The sequence below is a fragment of the Pelodiscus sinensis genome, chromosome 20, assembly GCF_049634645.1.
Source record: "Pelodiscus sinensis isolate JC-2024 chromosome 20, ASM4963464v1, whole genome shotgun sequence".
NCBI lineage: Eukaryota > Metazoa > Chordata > Testudines > Trionychidae > Pelodiscus > Pelodiscus sinensis.
Genome location: NC_134730.1, coordinates 9873340 through 9890894, shown reverse-complemented (window position 1 = coordinate 9890894; position 17555 = coordinate 9873340). Strand labels below are relative to the sequence as shown.

Here is a 17555-nt window from a genome sequence, read left to right as displayed (position 1 = left end):
GCGTTTTAGGGCGCTTGGCACTCATCTGCGGTGCGTAACGGTTCTCGCAGCCGCTTCCCGAGGCGAGATATGCTCCAGGGCATATTTTTCATCCGAAGAGGCTCTGGGAACACGCATGCGCAGTGATCGAGTCAGGCGCTATTGCAGCCGGGTCCTTCTGTTGCGGGCCGACTATGGAAGCCTGCCAGGGCCAGTTCCAGCCAGAGTCACAACACAGTTGGGAAAAGGCAGCCAGTTACGCCCTGGGTGGCTGGAAAAGGCCCTGATCCTCGCCCCATGCGTGCTGCCCCCTACGGCCCGTGTAGTATTGGGGCCTTGCAGGGGGCCTGGCAGTCGGGGTCGCCAAGGCTAGAAGCCAGGCTCTCTTCCTAGCGCAGCAACTCTGGGTCCCAATGGCGGGGTTGCCATGGGGGCAGCCAGGGTCTCTGGTCCCCTGACACCACCTCGGGTCCGAGGCAGAGGCGACTGTGACAGGCCAGGCCAAGCAGGCTCAACTAATCATTTTTTTCCTTGCTGAAAATCATAGAAAACGAGGCTTGGAAGAGACAGGAGGTCATCGAGTCCAACCCCCTGCTCCAAGCAGGACCAACCGCAACTTTCAACCATCTCAGTTGGGGCTGTCGTCAAGCCAGGACTTAAAAACCTCATAAGATGAAGATTCCACCAGCTCCCCAGGTAACCCAGTCCCGTGCTACATACAAAAGGGCCTCCACAAGCCAGATGCAGCCTGCCAGGGAGGTTCATCTGGCCCACAGAAGCTCTGCTGCTCCCCCGCACCCCAGCCAATCAGGGCCTAGAACAGAGCTTAAGCGTCAACCCTGGTGGGACTCCAAGCACCAGTCGCTGAAGGGCAGGGAGTGAAGGACTTTGCACACTCCCCTCCCCCCCAGGCCAATCAGGGTCTCGGGGTGCGGGGAAGCATGCAAAGTCTCCTCCCACCCTACTTTCACCCTGCAAGGAGTGTGGGGCAGGGGGAGCACAAAGTCTCCTGCCGTGCAAGGGGCTTGGCTCTTAAAAGTCAACCGCCAGCTGCTGCTCCCTTGCAGGGTGTGGGCAGGGAGTGAGAGACTGTGCATGCTCCCCCTCCCCAGGCCCTGATTGACCTGGGGGTGGGGGTAGCACGTGAAGTCTCCCACTGCCAGGGGCATTGGTGCCCTAGAGGGAATCCCCAGCTGTTCAGAACAGCTGGTGGTTTGGGGTGGGGCAAGCAGAAAAGTGTCCAGGCCCTGCCCCTTCCAGAGCAGCCCGGTGCTACTTCAAACATTTCTGAAGTGGTCCCCAGTCAAAAACTATTGCCCACCCTTGTACTCTGGTCTGTCCTCAGCCAGGCTACAGAGTTTACCAGGAGCATGACTGGTGTGACTTTCAGATCACAGCTTTCTGGGTATCTTTTCTCCCAATAATCTTGTTTTTGTAAACATCAGCACAGGAGCGGGAAAATATTTTTCAGGGAATTTAAAGTGGCTGATATAGTGGAATCTTGGTTCTTTTAAAATTTAAATTAACAGTGCCCGTTAACCCATCATACCCTACACAGATACATTTCAACAATAATAGCCAAATTAAGGGAGTAAATCTATATTGAATCCACAACTTTTCAAGTGGGAATTGCCATTCCTTGGATGCACATCTCTGGATCTTAGGGCTTGGCAAACAGGTACATTTACTAGCATTACTATACAAGTATAATTATACTGCTATATTTATACCTATATGGGTGCCTGTGGGAACACTTGTTCAGATTAATAGTGGCCTTTTTGCAATTTAGTTTACAAAAGACTACTGCTAATCAGAATGTCTACATGGAGAATTATACCACTATAGCTATAGTGATACCACTATAGCTATAGTGGTATAATTCTCCATGTAGACATTCTGATTAGCAGTAGTCTAATTATATTAGTATAGTAATACTGTTAATTTCCAAGTGTAGATAGATATGTCCTTATTGATGGATCTAAGGTGGAGATGAAACTTGTAGTCAATTAAACATGGACATTTCCCTAGTATCTTCCAGCTTTTGCACACAAAATGATTTTATATTTCTATTCTACAAGACAAAATAATGTCAGACAGATTTACAACAGGCTTATCTTTATTAAAGGTTTCTAAGAAAGTACAGTTTTCCCCACGTGTTAAGAAACTGAACATTAAATAGGCAAAGGGTTCTAATCTCACAATCTGTTTATTTAGTATGCACTTAGGTAGCTCAGGGAGATCATAGTATAATTAGCTTCATATTTTTTTACATTTGGGCTATGTCAACTCGGGCAAATTTCCAAGAATTTTTTATCATTACACTACCACTGCTGGAACTTTAACCACCTGTGTCACCTACCTCTAATCAGGATTAGACAGGACAGGACCAAAATGCCAGCAGTCTATGCTCATGCTATCACTGGTGATAGTGTATTGTTAGGCCATTTTCAGAACTCCACGGCTACGTCTACACTGGGATGATTTTCCGAAAATGCTTTTAATGGAAAACTTTTCCGTTAAAAGCATTTTTTGAAAAGCACGTCTAGATTGGCAGGATGCTTTTCTGCAAAAGCACTTTTTGCGGAAAAGCGTCCATGGCCAATCGAGACGCGCTTTTCTGCAAAAAAGCCCCAATTGCCATTTTCGCGATCGGGGCTTTTTTGCAGAAAACGCTACTGTGCTGTTTACACTGGCCCTTTTGCGCAAAAGTCTTTCAGAAAAAGACTTTTGCCCGAACAGGAGCAGCATAGTATTTCCGGAAAAGCACTGATGATCTTACATGAGATTGTCAGTGCTTTTCCGGACATTCAAGCGACCAGTGTAGACAGCTGGTAAGTTTTTCCGCAAAATCAGATGATTTTGCGGAAAAACATGCCAGTCTAGACACAGCCCACGTGTATAGAAGTAGCCCAAATATAAATGAAAAAAATAAAAGCCAGGAGAATAATTCTGAAGTTACAGAATTTTCAGACACAAAAGTCAAATTAAACCATGATTTCATGATAAAGCCAGCATAATCATGTAGTAAATGTCTGCAGAGGAATCCTCCATCCAAGTGAAAAGAATTAGAAAGCAAGATTTAAAAAAAAAAAGCTGTATATTAGTGCGCTATGGAATGTATGTGGTGAAGAAATGTTTTGCTACTGAAATGGTTTTTCAAACCTAAAGGGCTAGTGTAAAGAAATCTTAATTTTAAAGTGATTATTCCTGAGACTGGGGCTAGAAGAAGTTAAATCAATGGTTGCTGGCTGGCAACAACAAAGGCATAAACTAGGAAATGTCCCTAGTTAAGGGATTTAAGGGTTTTTGTAAAAGACACGAGAGCACCAGGTACATACAGAATATAAAGAATTTACAATTTTCTTCATGAACTGAAAGTGCCAACATTTGGTCAGAGCTGTTCAAAATACTTACGAAATAATACACCCTTGAAACTTGCCCTTTTTTTGTGACTTCACAAAGCTTCCACAAAATGCAGTTTCCCACAAACATTCTGCATCATGGAAAATTTAATCCAAGTTGGGCATGGTAATTCCTCTTAATAATTTCAATGCATTTTATGGTCATTTATTTAACCAGTGAGTTTTGTTGTCTTGTTGGTTGCATGGTAGTTCTTCAGGCTGCCTTATTGGTAAGAGCCCATGCACTCAAAAGGATCAGTAGAAACATCTTGACTTGTTTTGAAAGGGTAGGGGTTGAAGGAGGAAGGAACATGCCCAAAGGATGAGATACTGGATCAGACCCTTAATTCAAGCATTAAGATGGCTACCCATTTAATAATTAGTGGGATTGGAACCAGAGTGAGATAGAATTGTTTGATTCTGCCCCTCTTGGTGCTCAAGCCCCTTTATTAATTATTATTAGTATTATTATGGCATCTAAGAGATGGAATCGTGCACCAGGCCCTATTGTACTAGAGGCATAAATGCAGAACCTAGACAGTTCCTGCCCCAGTGAGTTTACAGTCTGCAACAAGCATTCCTGCCTGACAGCATCTATGTGGGTGGCTCTCCTCTTTTAGTAGAGCATGTCTGTGAGTTAATAGTATTAGAGGTGATAATTGGGGAAGCTATCTTTGTAATGGGTAAGACAGTTGGAGTCTTTGTTAATTCCCCTGCGGAGAGTGTCGAATTTTAGCATGAATGCCAGTTCAGAGGATTCCCTTTCAACAGTTGCTTTGTCATTTCAACCAGAAAGGACACTGTCTGAATGACCTGCTAACCTGCATCCTACTTCAGAAGACATTCAAATCTGCACTTGAAAGGGAATCCTCTGAACTGGCATTCATGCTAAAATTCGACACTCTCCGCAGGGGAATTAACAAAGACTCCAACTGTCTTACCCATTACAAAGATAGCTTCCCCAATTATCACCTCTAATACTATTAACTCACAGACATTTCCCCTTCCCCACCTCTAATATCATTAACTCACTGGCATTCACCTTCCTCCCCCCCACATCCCCCTTCTGTTCTGTAATGTGACTTGTCCTTTTCATGTGTGTTCATTTTTTTTTTAAATTGTATCCTTTGGTATATATGGTTGTAACTATTTTCTTCCATTATTTGATCTGAGGAAGTGGGTCTGGCCCATGAAAGCTCATCATCTAATAAACCATCTTATTAGTCTTTAAAGTGCTACATAGTCCTGTATTTTGTTTCAAAAATACCAGTGCAGCTTGTAGGAAAAAGAAAGCCTGAAGCATGGGCCTGGTGCTTGAAACAAAGTAAGCAAGAGTTATACTATGAGTAACAGGCTGTGTCAAAAGCAAATGTTTGCCTCGAAGTCAGTGTCTCTTGACACTAGAACTGCTAGCACCAATAAAAGCACATGAAATATGTAAATACATTCCCTCAGGCCCATACAGGGACACCCAGCTAAGTACATACTAAAATAGTTTGAAACAACAAGAGTAAAAGCATAACAATAGGTAGTGAATAGAAATGCTTTGGAGGGAAGTACAAGCGGAGGTACCAAATGCGCCATTATTGCGTAAAATGACACATATGGTGTGTATCATAGATTGTTCATTTCTGTCTATAAATGTTGGGGTATCTCACTTAACTATTTGGCCAGCCTAGGGGGCAATAGTAAAATCCATACCTATCAATTGAGCCATGTCCATTGTCCCAGATACAAATACATAGGGGCTCGGAGGCCATCTGGCTACCAACAACTATTAATAAACTTCAACAATAAACCTGATTCAGGGGCCTTCGCATCTTATCTGTCTGTAGTCTTCGGGGGCTCTCAAGTCTATTATGTTAGCTACCTGCACAGAGCTGGCATGATATACCAAGGGAGCATACAAAAATGCATGCAGCTGAACATTATCACCACTGACGGAGCAGGAGACCTGTCAGGACAGGACACCAGTGAATCCTGAATTTATTGTATCTCTGTCCTGAACTACTACACAACTGTGGTGACACGGACAATGACTCAGTCTAGCTGCCGAGGTGTTGCACAAGGGGGTGATTGAGCATGATTGTATGTGGGTGAGCATCACCATGGCTCAAGCTAGTGTGTTTGTCTAAGCATACCGAGGAGCACATTCTCAAGTGCAGTGCAAAAATACCTCCCATTTTATCCATCTGAGTGTGCAGGAGCTGCTGTTTTACAATATTCTGATTTCTTCAAGACACTAAAACAATGAAGGATCAGAGTGAAGAAATACATATTTACATACAATGTTCCCTCTGATTTTTTCCATCCAGGTTTAGAATATTTTTATATGCACTGAGGAATGTGCAAATGTGCACCACCAGTAGAACCAAAATCCTAGCTGTGGGCCTCTGATGGGTGGTATCTGAACCTCTCCTGGGTGGCACTGCTTACATAGAGTGCAGTTATAAATTTCACCAGGCTGTGTGGGCTAGCTCTTACTAACTGGCCAGAAAAAGCTGAAATGTCTCTGCATGTGACAAAAATACAGCAATGGCTCCTTTAGAAAAATTAGTAAAAAGGGACAGAAATTACAAGCCTTTGAAATATTTGAGAGAGACCTACATATTTTTGCAAACCATCCAACCTATGAAGCTGATTATGCATCTAGTACATGTTTATAGCACTACAGGCTCCAGTGTCTGAATGATATGGGCTGAGGCAGCAGGCAGGCCATAGACTGTGGTAGCTGCTGTGGGCCTACATGTCATAAAGTTTAAGCTGTTCCATCACATCTCCTTCAGACATCTCTCCAAATGTCTTGCTGTTTTCCTCCATGAGCCTGAAGATGGCAGTCAGCTGCTCTCTCTGAACCCTGTCAAGAAGAAAAGTAAAAGGAGAAATAGCCACTCTCCAAGAAGCACTGTAAGCAGGAACAATGCAGTCAACTGAGACACGATGACACATGGTGCTCACCTTATGAGTCCTGTTGACTTCAGCCAATCTGCACATGGAAAATGAGCAGGATTTGACCCTTAATACCCACTCCCATATGCACTTCTTTAGAATTGGATAACTTGCAATCAGCTTTATTCCTGACATACTCCTATTTTGGGCTTTCTTAGGGCTTCCTTATTCTGGAAGAAGCGTATCCATACATGGAGTTATTCTGAAATAGTTATTGCACTCTAAATACAAATTAACTTTCAAATGTATACAAGCCCTTACTCTGCTACTGGGAATTGAGCACTCACAGAAAGAAGTCCGTCTTGGCATTGGATTTTAGGTATCTTTTTCAGTGTTGAGTATGGACATCCTTTGATTATGAAACACATTGTCATGAATAGCATGGCCAACAGCCTTGCCAGGCCCCTGCTCTGCACCTCCAGAAGGGACAAGGTCTCACTCTCAGCCAGAAGGGGCAGGCTGGAGCTAAACAGCCCACAGTGCTGCCTGGAGAATCACACTCTCCCAGGCAATCCTCAGTGCTCCAGAGTGCATGGTGTGGTGCTCCAACCGTGATTTACAGGGCTGCTGCTGTAGTAATGACGGTGATGGCAGCTGGGAGCTCTGGCCCCCTTTGTATTGGCAGGCAGGGCACATATAGGAAGCAAATCTGTAGAGTAAGACTATAATTTCTCTATCGTTGCTTTCCATAGTAGCAACATGTCATAAAAGCCCCAGGATTATTTTGCTGCAACAAGGACAGTATATTTTTGTACATTCTATACAACATCAGGTCCTTATGGGTATTTACCTTTGCATAATAATTTGCAAAGACTGCAAAAGCAGCAAAAGATATGTGGTGCAGATGTAATGCTATAGATCACTACTACCCAGTAACCCAGGACTGGGCAAAATACGGCCCAAGGGCTGGATGCAACCCACCAAGCCACTAGATCCAGCCCGCAGACCACCCTGCCCGGACCCTCAGGCACATGCAGCTTCCACAGTTTACAACACAGCCCCTGCAGCTCTCTACAGGGAGGAGGAGGCTTTATGTGATCTCCCTGCCCCCAGCCCAATCCTCAACTCTGATTAGCCAGAAACAACTGGCCAATAAGAACTGACATCCACCAATCTCTCAGTGCCTATTGGCTGGAAACAGCCAGCCAACTGGAGCAGAGATATTTGCCTTAAAGACCGGAGCAGCACAACCCTCTTCCCCCATTGGAGTGGAGAGCAGCAAGGAGGGAGCAACCTGTATTTTCAAGCAGGCTAGGGCTGTAACGGGCAGGGAGCCCAGCATGCCTTGGGGGTGCCGCAGCCTGCTGGCCAGGAGACACTTAGATAAACTTTTCCCTGTCATCGCTTGCCTCTGGCACCCCAACCCCTCCTGCATCCAAACTCCTTCCCCCCAGGTCACCATCCAACCCTCTGCACCCGGTGACAACTCCCTTCCAGTCCCTGTACCCCCTCCTGCACCCAAACACCCTCTCAGATCCTCCAATGCAATCCCCTGACCCGGTCACAACCCCCTTCCCCACCCAAACACCATTTCACACCCCACACTGTCTCCTGCACCCCAGTCACTTACCTCATGCACCTAACCTCCAACCTAAGATCCTGCAGCCCCTCCACAGAAAAGTGTTGCCCTTGACCACTTACCAAAATCTTGGAGTGGTCCCCCACCAAAAATTATTGCCCACCCCTGCAGTAACTAGAACTAGATGAGGTTTGTAAAAAGAAGGCAGGGAAAAAGCAAAAGGTAAAAACAACACAATGCCCATCCAAATAAACTATCCAAAGATTTATTGGACTGAACAAAGGCAATTTACAGTTTCAAGCCACTAGAATAACAGTCCTGTGCATAAGCGCTGCCTTCAGATGAAAAAAGAAAAAAGTAAAAAATACCCAGACAGCCATTTTTGTTGAAAAAATAGCTTAACTCACTTCCACTAGGAAAATCTGGGCTTGGCTATAGCTTTTGCTTGATGTACATTTTGCCATGTAACTTAAACATATGTATATAAGGCATTCTTTGCATAGTCACGTGCTTGGAACATCGAATCCGCCAGCTGGCATGACTCAGACACAGAGGCCAGTCATGGTGGGTACCTCAAAGCAGAGTGTCCTTATGTGTTTAGGATTCATATGCAATCCATTTAATGTGCTAGCAGATACCGGCTTGAAAAAGGCAGCTTCCTTAAAGCTGAAGCCTCCTGCCATTATTGAAATGAGCCCTTTTTTACAGACAAACATTCTCCAAACCCAGGTGCTGCAAAGAATGGCCAAGTAAATATTTTCAAGTATTGTTTGTGTAGGAATAAAAGCAGCCTGGTTTTGGATATAATTGAAGCATTAGCTAAGAGGCAACCTCTCCACAAAAATGAAGGAAAGCTTAGAGGACAGATTCCAACTATGCTGTAATGCTGCAGGACAGAAAGTACTATCAGCTGGTGATTCAAGACTCTCTTCCTATGGAAGAGCATCCTGCAAACCAGTCTGGCCCTATTTGAAATCAGACCTCAATGGAGAACTCTGTTGGGCATCAGCACCCACATCTCTCAGAAGAGAAACTGAGCCTTGGGCAATACAGGCAGGCCAGCAACAGTGACACAAAGGAATAGAAAAGAAAGGGTGTATTAGAACAGCAAGGTGGCATGGAGAAGACAATGGGAGAATGCTGTTGGCACCCCCAGAAACTCATCATAATCCAGTGGAGCCCTCAATTTCAGGGCTCCCTCCACAAGTCTCCCCGTCTTGGGAACTGGAGCAGGATCTACCAATTATTAACAAACCCAGTAACTATCAATTATTAAGAAAACTTGGGCTCCTACATGGGAAGTCACAACAAGCAGTATAGCTACAAGACAAACCAATCTCAGGTCTTCCCCCTACCTAAGCTACAGGATCAGCTCTTTGCTGAAATGATTACAGAGCAAGTCCAGCTATAGTCTGTCAACCCTACCTCAACCCACCCCTCCCCCAAAAAATATTAAACCACATTTCAAATCTCCAGCTGTTATTTTCATAGATAAAGGATGAGTTTGGTCCCTGGAGAAAATGTGTCAGATAGTCTGGTATAACATAGATGGATCTAAGATAACATCTAACCTTTGCCCATTCTCTCTATAGGAACAATACAGATTTCAGAATAGGGCAAACAGCATTGTAATTAACACAGCTCAGTAGACTCACTGAATTTGAGTCCATTTTGGGTTCTGTTTGGGGGAGTCTCAGTCCCATGTTAGATCTTGAACCCCAAACACAACTCCAGTCACGTTTCTAGCCTGACTACATCCAGGGACCCAAGCAAGAGGTTCTCCTCAACCTTGATACCACAAGGAGTTATTCTGAAGAACCCAACTTCAGCCAAAAAGAAAGTCCCGAGTTTTGAGGGTTTATTTTTTTTCTTTTGTTTGTGTGTTTGGTTGGTTTTGGTATTTCTCTCAAGCCTTTAAGATGCCAAGGGAAAAGCCTTTAGGAGGGTAGGGATAACTTCATATAGTCTTCAGTTCTGCAAAGAGAAACAAGGAGAAAATAATTCATTTCAGTCATTTCATCTTTTGAGTTTGGCTGGTTAATTTTTTTTGTACCAAGCAAGGGAAAAAGACTTGGTGCAGGAGGGGGAGGCAAAGAAAGTTTCTGACTCACAAAAAGCCATTTGCAAATGGTAGTGCTTCAAAACAAAAGGCCCCTTTGCTTCATCAATTGCAGCAAGATAGTTTAAACCCAAACAACAGAGCAAGCCAAATGACTGCATGCCCTCTTGCTTGGCACCCAATGCTATCAGACCCTTCTGACCTAGAAACTGGGTGCTGTGATTGCTTCAACTCTGTGTGGACCCACTGTCCCACCCAGAGCATTTCAGAACGACTGGATTACTGCAGGCTGACTAGACCTCGTACGGGCCAAGCCAGATGAGAGAAGCAAGTCTTATGGTGAACACATGACTGCTTCGCTAATGTTCTCAGGCTATTGGCCAAAGGCTTGAGCGTGCAAAGACAGGAGGAATAAGATTGTTCTTTCTTAAATCTTCCTTCAAAATATACCTATTGTGCTAATGCTCTCTCCCTGTTTTATATTAAATAGGACACAGTCACACTGCAGGGCTGGAGGAGGGGAAGGGAATCCATAAACATGACTGTGCTGATTTTTACTGGAGGATCTCAAATTGGTTTATGAGCAGTAAAGCAGGGAAGATGCATTAGACTCATTTTATAGATGGATAGATTGAATCGCAGAGAGGTTAAATGACTTTCCCAAGGTCTTATATCAAGTCAATGCCAGAGCCAGGACTAGACTATAGAAGTTCTGCCACTGCTCTCTGACTCTCACCCTTGGGCTCTCTCCGTTCTTAGGCTTAGACTTGGTTCTAGTTCACTGATCATATTTTCTATCAATACCTGTCAGAGCAAACAGGGATAACCTCTGAGGGAATGAAGGCAAGCCCAAACACATCCCAGTGGACACTTCTTTCATAGACATATGAAGTATTTCTGCTCCTAATTTCAACTGAAGCAGATCTCCACACTTCTAGCTGAGCCTCCAGCAGCAGGCAGGGGTACAGCCCCTCCAAGGAAAAAGTCCTCACATTTCCAGTAGTAAGTGAGCCTAGTTTATGGGCTTAAGTTCCAGACTGGAGATTCCACATCAGTCAAAAGTCTCTACTACAGGGCTGTGTACATGCAAGTTCAGTGGCTGCCCAGTTTAGAATAATGGAAATGCTTCAGGAGGGATAATTGGAGGATTCACTGTGCAGGGGGCTGGGTTAATGTTACCCAGGCATGGTTGGTAACAGGAAAATCAGCTTCCATAATTCAGGGAATATGCTGATTGCTCTAGGGGCCTCTCCCCTGCCAGAAAGATCTGGCATTGTTCAGTGTATCATTTGGCAGCGCTAGATCCCAGGAAAGGGGTTCCCTTTTATCCAAAACCTTAGCTAGTGGCCATTGCCAAAGGCAGGGTTCCAGGCAAGATGGGAAATTATCATCATTGGATAGGACAAACCCTGTATCCCAGGTCCCCATTTACACCACTCTGTCTGGCTTTAAAATGAAAAATCACATTTACTCCTCTTTTAAGGTGCCAGCGGGGTAAAGGGATCATTAAGTAAATGAGAGTCTTGCCCCTGTGCTCCCATGGATAGGTGGCAGCCACACTCCCTGTTCTGTACTGGCCCATAGCTGTATGCATTGGAAGAGCCTATCAGCAGACCTCTCCATGCAGGACCTGGGCCACAGAAGCTGTTAGATGATCAGAGCACAAAATATCTTTCAAAAAGCAGACAAGTTTAAATGTCTCATATTCTAGCACCCTTCCTTCCTGCCCTTCGTCACCAAACCTGATATGGACCAGCCACCTTGCCATAGCAAGTTCAGCTGTACCCAGATTTTTCAGTGTGATGGGCAAGGGAGCGGGGAGATGGGGTATGCACATTGCAATGGAATCCAGACAGCTCCAAGCAGCCTGGGACTGGGAGAATCAGATTGCCACATCCTGGCCTTGGCATCAAAGCTTGGTCGTCTCCTCCTGGGAGACTCTTAACAAAGGCCCACACCTCTTGCCCCACACTTTCTCCATGCCAAATGCCTTGGTAGCCTTGAGATGAGACATTATCCAACTGCACATCCATTTAAACAGTTCTTCCTTTACAGGGAGGCCCATCCCCTCAGATGGGGCAGTGACTGTCCAAGTTCCCCCAGCCTGGAGGACAGATTGGTAACTCGCCTGGATCTGTACCCAGCTGGCTGGGCAGAGACACCTTCACTAACATGAGGGGAGGTTTGGATGCTGCTGGTCCCAGAAGGCCATGCTCCAACTTGATCTCAGCAGAATCCTATCTGGCGGGGATATGCCATCTCTGGGGTCCAGAGTAGAGATGAGGGCAGCTGCAGGCCAAATCATAGAACTCTATGGAATGTTGCGGCCTGCTGTGTGGTCACCTTTGAGTGAGGGGAATCCAGACTTCTGGTCACGGAGCTCCCTCTTCACGGGTAGAGTTGGTCTCTAGCACCCCCTCCCTTTCCACAGCTGATGTGGCACAGCAGGAAGAGTATTAAGTCACTCCAGTCATTGTGAAATCAGCAGGGCTTCATACTCAGCAAGGAGTTTCTCCAATCCAGGGATTTGGTTGGGAGGCTGAAAATGGTGGCACCATAGCATGTGGAGGACAGAGAATCGGGGGAGAAGTACTGCCTAGTGACTAGAGCCAAAAGCTCCCAACTCCTTTTCCTTCCTTCTCTATTTCCAATGCCTACCTCCCTCTACCCACCAACATGAACACAACAGGGTTCATTGAAACCCTGAAGCTTCTTCTGGGGACTCGGGAAGGGTCTTTTGCCTTTCTGTGGCTCTATTTCCTCCGCCATAAAATGGGATTGACTTTCAGCCTCTGGGGAGAACAGGATGGCAGAAGCAGTGCTGACAACGTAGGGTTTCCATACATTGGCTGAAGGGGATAGCTGTGCAGCTCTGAGGCCAGCCTGTCCCTCAGACACATGAACATCACATCAGAAGGGCCAGCTATTAAGCACTTGGTTTAACCCCTATTAAACAGAAGTGCAGACCCACACTTTCAGGGAGAAACAGCACAGCTCCCAGCCCAGGTCCTATCGGCTCACTGAAGGCAATACAAATACCTTTTCAGGCTGCATATGGCGGCTGCTGATTCACTTAGGGACTGGTTTTCAGATGAGTTGTTTTTGTCTGGAGTGGCAAGTGTTCAACCTTTGGGAGCTATGAAATCCAGAAAGGAGAAGCAGAAGCTTGGCTGGCTCCAGAAGAACCAACCCCTCCCATTCCAGAGTGCAAATAGGCTTGATTCCAATGGGATTTGAATGAGGAAGGGTCCCAGGGAGACTATGACGTCAGATGGAAGAGCTTCTCTCAGCACTCCAACACACCTGTGGCCCCTCAATTCCTCTTCTAGGAGTGATGTTCCCACCATCACCTCTCCTCCACATCTTCTCTTGCAGGTACTGAGCCCCAGCTTAAATTTGGTACAGGGTCCAGCTAGCAAGCAGTGCCCACTAAACCTTACTACCCACCGTGACTGGGACCTTAACTGTTCTCCTAGATTCACCACATCCTGGTGAGGTTTTGATGAGTCTGAGTTCTCTGGTTGCTTCTGCCAGAGGTTGAGACATGGAGAGGCAGCTTCAGTGAAGAGAAAGCATCAGAGACCGTTTTCATTCAGAAAGAGAGATGAAGGACAGTGGAACATGATTCAGTCAACACGAGTCCAATGCCTCCTGCATCATGGAGTTAACTAGAAAAGTCAAAAGACTAAATACACAAAGTAAGCTCTGAAAGTGTCCAGCTGCTCTGTTATAGCTATTGTTTCACAGAAACATTAGACAAATGAGTATTTTGAAAACAGCCTATGTGATTCAGGTGCACAAGCCCCATTGACTATAAAGAGGATTTGTGCTCCTAGGGGCTTGCCTACTCTTAAAGCACTACTGTGGCACAGCTGCACACAGCAGGGTCAACAGCCATTGCGGGCTCTGGGGCACAGTGTGTGTGGAGCCCCCAATTCTGCAACCCTGGAAGGATACAGCCGATGGCAGAATGGGTGGAACTGAGGGTAGTCAGCCCTTAGCAATGCCCAGGCTGTGATGCACCCCCTTCCCCCAGCTCTCGAAGCCACACAGGGTGGCACTGTGGCAGCAATTCAAAGGGGTCTGGAATACCAGCCACTGTTGTTGCCACAGTAGCAGTGGCTGGGAACTCCAGGCCCCTTTGAATCTGAAAGCCCCATAGCAATTGCCCCATTTTCCCTCCTCCGGTCGCCAGGCCTGGCTGTGGAGCTTCAGAGTAGACACTACCTAGGCTGACGGTTGGAATTCTCCTGCTAGCATTGGTAATCCACCTCCCTAAGAGCTGGTAGATAGTTTGATGGAAGAATTATTCTGTCAGCCTAATGCTGTCTACACCGGGGTTTAAGCTGGCTTAACTACATTGCTCATGGAGGAGGACTTATTACACTAACATAGTTAAACCAAATGAATTTTCTAGTGTAGACCAAGCCTATGTCTCTTCAACTCCTGAACATCCTGCCCAAAGACTCCGAAGTGATGGGCAAAGTAGAGCAAGAGGCAGACTTAGGCTTACTTCTGGCTCCTTGGAATATAAATTACATCAGGTTTTGGCCTTACACCTACTTTCTGGCTTGTAACTTAGGCATTGTCTTGGTATTCAGCCCAAGTTCCTCTATAGGTCCCTGCTGCTCCCTGCCATGGGAGAATGTAGGTGTGCCAGCAATACGAGACTCCCAGTGAATTGGCAGATGGAGAATGGCAAGCTGTCCATGGGAACACTGAATTAAGCAAAGCAGAAGCTGATGAAGACATGTCATGAATAATGGGCCAGAGACACAGAGAAGCAGCCATGAGAATTTGGGAGCTGAGCAGAGAAAGGAAGAGAGCCCAGCTGTTCAAACTGGGGCCTGTATTCTCAACCCAACACAGTGAAGGAGAAGAGACTGTCTAAACCTATGAAAAAGCTGCTAGGAGCTCTCAAAGCTCCCTCGTTGCTACACGCAGGACATGGACAAGATTTTCTACATGTGACTCAGATTGCTTTTACATGCAATGCCTCGTTTGTAGAGGGGGAATTCTACCAAAGGGGGAAGGATTGTTTCCTTCCCAGAGGACTGTGTGATCCACTTCCCCAGAACAGTTTATGTCTGGGTATTTAGAGTGAGGAGGGAAAGGGGGATAGGGATTTTCCCACCATGCTCTAGGCCTGAGGTGGAGAACCTTTTTTGTGTGGGGACTGCTGACCCACAGAAAAATCAGTTGGGGGCTGTGAGGAGGCAGTGGGGGGGGGGGGGGGGGGCACTACAGTGTCAGTGCAGGCTCCACAATGCTGGGGGGGGCCCCGATGCTACAGGGAACTGATCCAGGCAACCGAGGGGCCACATCCAGCCCCTGAGCTTTAGGTCCCCCACCCCTGCTCTAGGCTCTCTGTTATGAAAACATTGTTTGTGGCTCCCGACCGCAGTGAAGCCTGTAGTGAGATTAGTGGCTACACTGGAGAACAATAAACAGGACAGGTCTTAACTCTTAACCCTGTTTGGTAGGGATGGAATGGGAAGAGAGAAGTATTTGGCCAGAAAAAGGGATGGGAGGGTTGACGCTTCTGCAGCTATGCCTGCGGGTGGGTTAGCCCCAACAGCACTGTGGGTCCAACATAGATCCATAAGTGAAATGTAGGGCTTCAGTCAGAGATGTGGTAAGGAGGGGAAAACATTTCTTGATACTGAAGCTTTCCTGGCAGAATGGCACTATGCATTGCATTGCTCACAGTGCTAATAAAGCAGCAGATGCCAACCCCTTCTCCTTCCTGCTCAACCGTTGCCCCACGACACCTATCGTGCTGCAGAAGATGACAAGCAAAAAAAGGAACAATCAACAAAAACTTACCAGCCTCTCTCATCCAAAAGAAGCACCATGCTGGACAGAAAAGCACAGCTGCCAAGGAAGGGGCCAGGGAGAAAGCAAGCAGCAGGGAGGGGGAGAGGATGGAGAAAGGGAAAATGCCCACCCCATCCCCATGCTACCGAAGGGAGAAAGCAAGCAGAATGCATTGATGAGCAAGCAGAGGGAAGCATGCGATGGAGATGCTAGTAGAGCCCAGGAGCTGGGAGGGACAATGGAGATCTGTCCCAATACAACCCCATCCCCTTTGTACCCTAGCTTTGTTCTTGGGGAGAACAGTAGTGGAGGTGTCTGAAATACAGCAAAGAGACTGAGAGGGTCAGACCATTAACCAGCCCTTGGCAGCCCTGTCCGTTCCAGAGGAGTAGCTGCTGCTGCGCTCCAGTCCAAAATTTAAAATATTCCCACTATGTGTCCAGCTGCACCCATTTCCATCCTAGGTTCATGTTGTGATGCTGCAGCGTGGCAGGGTCTTTCCCCCTCCCCATTCTTAAATAGGAACCTGCCCCATCCAATTTTCCAGTTCTAAATTGTGGCCTAATAGGATGGAAATCTCATGATATCGCCTCATAATATTCTGACTCCGACCAGGCCTGGACTCCAGTTCAGCCTTGAACCCTGGCCTAGCCCTAAGTCAGAGCCAGCACCATTCTCTCTGCTCATTTCTACTAAGAGCTGGTTGGGAAAGTGGAGGGGAGGAGGTGGTCAAGAAGTAGGAAGAGAATCTCCCCCCAGCCTCCACAAAAAGTTCAGCTGGTTGGCTGCATAATGAACCTATTTCTCTCAAATGGGTCAATCACCTCCCCAACACACACACAGACCCTTCCTCACAGTCTTTCTGCAGCCTTGAGCAAGGCAGGGATTTCCCAAGGCAACTGCCAATTCGGCTGTACAATGTGCATGAAATTAGCTGGGCAGGAATGAGGAGCTAATGTCTAGTGGATCACTTGATCTCTAGTTTCAGTGGCTCTCACTAAGTAGCACACACACAAACTAAGGACTTTTCCTCCCAAATAGTTTGTCCTGTTTATGGGGTTGAAGTCAGAATCCAAATCAGAAGGCCTCACTTCACCCTGCAGAGGGCGCTCCTTTGCTGGAAACATGACCCCAGAAGCGCCAAGAATGGAGACAAGAGCTTCACAGGAGTTAGTTTGTAACAGGAAAAACTTGAAAAAACAATGACTAGTCTAGTAGCACCTTAAAGACTAACAAAACACGTAGATGGTGGTATGAGCTTTCGTGCGCACAGCCCACTTCTTCAGATGACACTTCTTCAGGTGTTATCTGAAGAAGCGGGTTTTGCCCACAAAAGCTCATAGTGCCATCTACATGATTTATTAGTCTTTAAGGAGCTATTAGATTAATCATTGTTTTTTAAGTTTTTCCAAGAATGGAGAGGAATTCTGCACACTCAGGATTAGGGTTCTGCCTCTCCTTCCTAATCAAGCTCTCTCATGAGCAAAAGTGGAGGCAAATGCCTTCCTGTTCATTTCTAATGCCCTCCCCCATACCATTACAGCACTAAAACAAAGTGGGCTTAGCTGACACCCTAAAGTGTCACCAAGAATGCTTGGAGTGTATGGACTGCTTATTTCTAACCCTGCATCCCACGCAAGAATTAGAAGCATCCAGGATGCCTGACACTTACCAGTAAAAAGTTATGGTGAAAATACAGCTGCCACCCTTTCTCTCACCAACTCACATGGATTACCCTGTTTCCCTAGGATCAGAGACCCTACAGGATATTTCTGGCTATGTTCACCTTCACCTAAGCCCCTGGAATGAGGAGAGAGAAAAGACCCTCACA

At 46.3% G+C, this 17555-nt stretch overlaps 1 protein-coding gene and 1 long non-coding RNA gene across 5 annotated transcripts in view; one reads left to right on the top strand and one right to left on the bottom strand.

The window, feature by feature from the left end:
- Positions 1-40: 40 nt before the first annotated feature.
- On the top strand, positions 41-9823 carry LOC142819092 (uncharacterized). The gene is made up of 2 exons (XR_012896800.1): positions 41-675; positions 4173-9823. It is a non-coding gene; the product is annotated as an uncharacterized LOC142819092 (long non-coding RNA).
- Positions 3067-17555, bottom strand: part of MXRA7 (matrix remodeling associated 7) — a 56101-nt gene continuing 41612 nt past the window's right edge. For 2 of the 4 annotated variants that reach the window (XM_075903591.1, XM_075903590.1), the window contains one exon: positions 9690-9822. Coding sequence is in view for 3 of the 4 variants with exons in the window: in XM_075903590.1 (XP_075759705.1) it covers positions 9786-9822 (37 nt within the window). In the remaining variant the exon portion in view is untranslated. Of the gene's footprint in view, positions 6238-9689; positions 9823-17396; positions 17525-17555 lie in introns of those variants that run through there. The other 2 variants (XM_075903589.1, XM_006136490.4) reach the window with 2 other exon arrangements.